Here is a 3,484-nt window from a genome sequence, read left to right as displayed (position 1 = left end):
CGGCGAGGAGTTTACTAATCGATTAATGGTCATTTGTTTGACCAGTTTGTTGACTTTTTTAGTCACATAACACATTTTTAGTGAAAACGTTGACAATTTTAAAATATATAATAGCAACTATAATAACTAATAATTTGTGCTAATAACACAATTCACTTATTTCTACTTTTACTTCTCTTAGCAGTCCGCCACCACCTACTGGTCTTTTCTAAGACTGCACGTCGATTTAATGAAAATATCTTAAATATCTCTGCCAAAATGTAAAAAAAAACAAAAAAAACTGAAAACTGTTTAGTTGTACTGTGCAGGTTTGAAATAAATATTTCAATTCAAAAATTCAATTCAAATGTAATCAAAATCATTGAATAAAAAGTATTATCTATGCAGTAAAACAACAACAGTCAAGTAATAAACTTTTATTATTAAACGTTATGTTGGCGAGGTCACACTGGGTGAGGTCATTAACAGGAAACAGGAAATAGATGGGCAGCACCAACGACTGGTAGGCTACATAACTTAGAAATACTGTTGTTTATTGTACACTGTATACATATACATATACACGTGTGGCTGGAGGGAAGAGTGGTAGTGGTCCAACATGAGAACCTGTTTCAATACGTAGACGGCTTGAAGGACCACCAGGAGTGTGATTACAAACTCATATTAAGGCACAAACACTCATTAAAAAAAAAAAAAAGGTTAACTACTTGTTAACTTCAGTCATGTGACTTCAGACATGCCATCAAACGATAAAACAATACTCAATAGTCAGCTTAATGAAAATCAAACAAACTGACATTTGGGCCGTGGCGAGCGTGCACGTGCACCTGCAGGTTCTGTTTGAGAGGCGCGTATTTACACAAATAAAAATAAACATTCACACAAATATAATTAGCACCAGTGTATCAGAAAACAAAATGTACAAAAGTTGCATAGTGTCAGACGTGGACTCCGTCAGTGGTGGAGCTTCACGCGAGAACATATTGAGGGAACATTGGCCAGCAGAGGTGGGACATCCATACTTTGATTGGTCGCTGGCTTGGTTAGCATGATTGACTGTTAGCGGGTTTAGCTTAGCATCTGCTAGCTGAAGGGTGTCCCAAGACGGCCGCCTGCTGTTCCCTCAGAATGTGGCATGGGTGAGAGTGAATCTGCATAGGCTAGAAAATCAAATCTTACAAGGCTGCACTCAGACGTCACTTCCTGTGCTGGCTGTGTGGCCTTTGTGTGCGCCTGCCGTCTACGTGAATTAACAAACACTATGAGCAGTGACGTGCTGCTAACTGACACTCAAGTAGCCAGCATCTCCCGGGGCATGATGGGTAATGGCAGCATACACACAGGAAATTGGCAGTGGGAGGGACTTCCTGTGTGCAGCGAATGTGTGCAGTCACGTTGGGTTTGTGGTTCTGGTTCTGTGCACGGCTTTGCTCCGTCACTGAGTTCATTCTAGCGAAAGCACGCTAGTGGAACAAAAACAACAACAACAAAAAAACAGACAAGTTTAAAAACTGCTTTTGGTACAAGTGGGCGTGTCTGCTAGACAGGGGCAGGGTTAAGGCCGCTCAAGAGACGGCGTGTTAAAGCAGCCGTCAGGTAACGTGTTCTTGATGTCGTTGAGGTTGGCGATGTCTGCGCGGATCTCGCGGATCTGTCGGTCGTAGTCATTGATCATGGCATCCTGCGTCCGCGCCACGTCATTCAATTCCATAAGCTTTCTGTCGAGCTCACTGTCGGCCATCTTGCCTTTGGCGCGCTTCAGTGACTCGTCAATCTGGTTGAGTTTGCTCAGGTCCACCTTGTCAATGTTTCCTATGGGGACACAGCAGCTGTGACTTGATGAAATGTCGCTGCCTACAAGCAGGACTTACCGAGTTGTTCCAACAGGGCGGTGATGGTGCCCAGGACCATCTTGACAGCGCTCTTGGCCTTACGGGCATTGTCCTCAGCTTCCTTAGCGTTGTCGGACGCCTGCAGTCAGGAAAAAGGAGTGTTGAGACGTGTGGAGAACATTTGAGAAACATATTGGTGGGTGGGGTCTACCATGGTGGCCATCATCATGTCCTGATCTGCCTCCGCCTTCTTCCTGCTCAGCTCCTGCTCAGCTGCACTCAATTGATCCATCATGGCATCCACCTCACTGTCCAGCTTATTGGAGTCCTCCAGGGCCTTCTCAGCATCTTCCTTGGTCTTGGCTGACCCCTGTGAGACACAGGGAACAAAAACATGTTATTGTCACGTTATCGCTCACGTGACCTTGTCCTGCCCACCTTCTGCACATTGCCGGCGATTCGCTCAGCCTCCTCCGCCTTACTCTTTGCCTCACGGGCATCTGCAGCCGCAGTGCCGAGCGCTGCCTGCGCCTGCCGAGTCTTCTCATTGGCGGCAGCGATAGTGGCGCTGATGGCCGGGATCCTCTTCAGAGCGTCCTCTGCTGCGGTTTTGTTGTCATTGACACGACGGTCGAAATCTAAAGGAACGGTTCCAGAGTGTGTTTGAATGTTAAACTTTGAACGTTTATCGAAAAATGACAAGAGACGGGAGTCGGCACCTCTAAGGTCATCCAGGATATTCTCAGCCTCTCGGAATGTAGACTGGCCTTTCTTAGCTGCTTCTTCGGCGAGAGCCTTGGCAGCGTCGGCTCGGGCTAGCAGCTGATCAGCGGTCTAAAGGACAGGAAGAGATTGTCGACTAATGCGTGACAGTGGATGTGACTTGTGGCGAGTGGGGCAGACATACCTGCTGCTCACTATTTCCTTTCTCCAGAAGTTTGCGGACTTCCAGCTCTTTGGACCTCAGGTCATCTCGAAGATCTTTGTACTCCTTCTCTGTTTTATCGATCAGCTGGTCTAGGTCTGTTGCCTCCTTTTTGATCTTGTTGGCATCCTCCTGCAAACAGGAAGTGGAAGTATTTAGAAAAAGGAAGGGGTACATAGCGTTTCTTCCAGGAGGTGGTGGTGACCTCTAAGACTTGGGTGTCAAAGGGTGGCAAGCTTGTGAGGTTGGCAAAAATCTTCAGAGCTTGGTTTCCTGCGTCCTCAGCCTCTGCCTGAACCTTGTTGGCTTGTTTCTCCAAGTTCTTGGCCAATTCCACCGCCTCATTGTACCTAAACAAGAAGCAGTGGTCAACAAGCGTGTTTAATCACCTCACGCTGCGAAACACCTACTTCCTGTTGAGCTCGTCTATCTCCTGACTCGTCTTTCCCTCGCCATCCAGGGTCTTGAGTAGCAGGTTGTACGCTTTGGTGGACGTGTCGTTTGCATCTTTGGCGATCTTTTCAATTTGGTCAGCGTCCATCTTGTGCCTTTATTTGAGAACAGGGCAACATGGTCAGCACCTTCATTTTTAAGTCAATCTCCACAACCTATAATGAATATCTTCTTACTTGTCTGCCAGCTTGCGGGCTTCCTCGGCCAGCAGCGTCATGTTGTTGGGATCGCTGCCACCACTTGGTGCCTTGATATCCTGCATGGAGACAAGCAA

The 3,484-nt window shown here is 46.8% G+C and overlaps 1 protein-coding gene across 2 annotated transcripts in view; it reads right to left on the bottom strand.

The window, feature by feature from the left end:
* Nucleotides 1-401: 401 nt before the first annotated feature.
* lamc1 (laminin, gamma 1) overlaps nucleotides 402-3,484 on the bottom strand; it is a 44,443-nt gene continuing 41,360 nt past the window's right edge. For both annotated transcript variants that reach the window (XM_061920642.1, XM_061920643.1), the window contains 9 exons: nucleotides 3,387-3,466; nucleotides 3,168-3,305; nucleotides 2,963-3,107; nucleotides 2,740-2,889; nucleotides 2,552-2,666; nucleotides 2,271-2,470; nucleotides 2,044-2,202; nucleotides 1,872-1,971; nucleotides 402-1,812 (listed from right to left, as the gene is read on the bottom strand). In XM_061920642.1, coding sequence (XP_061776626.1) covers nucleotides 1,556-1,812; nucleotides 1,872-1,971; nucleotides 2,044-2,202; nucleotides 2,271-2,470; nucleotides 2,552-2,666; nucleotides 2,740-2,889; nucleotides 2,963-3,107; nucleotides 3,168-3,305; nucleotides 3,387-3,466 — 1,344 coding nt within the window. In that variant the 3' untranslated portion in view covers nucleotides 402-1,555. The remainder of the gene's footprint in view (nucleotides 1,813-1,871; nucleotides 1,972-2,043; nucleotides 2,203-2,270; nucleotides 2,471-2,551; nucleotides 2,667-2,739; nucleotides 2,890-2,962; nucleotides 3,108-3,167; nucleotides 3,306-3,386; nucleotides 3,467-3,484) is intronic.

This window comes from Nerophis ophidion, linkage group LG14, assembly GCF_033978795.1.
Source record: "Nerophis ophidion isolate RoL-2023_Sa linkage group LG14, RoL_Noph_v1.0, whole genome shotgun sequence".
Lineage (NCBI taxonomy): Eukaryota > Metazoa > Chordata > Actinopteri > Syngnathiformes > Syngnathidae > Nerophis > Nerophis ophidion.
Note: the sequence above shows the minus strand (reverse complement) of the source record. Positions and strands in the feature narration are given on the sequence as shown.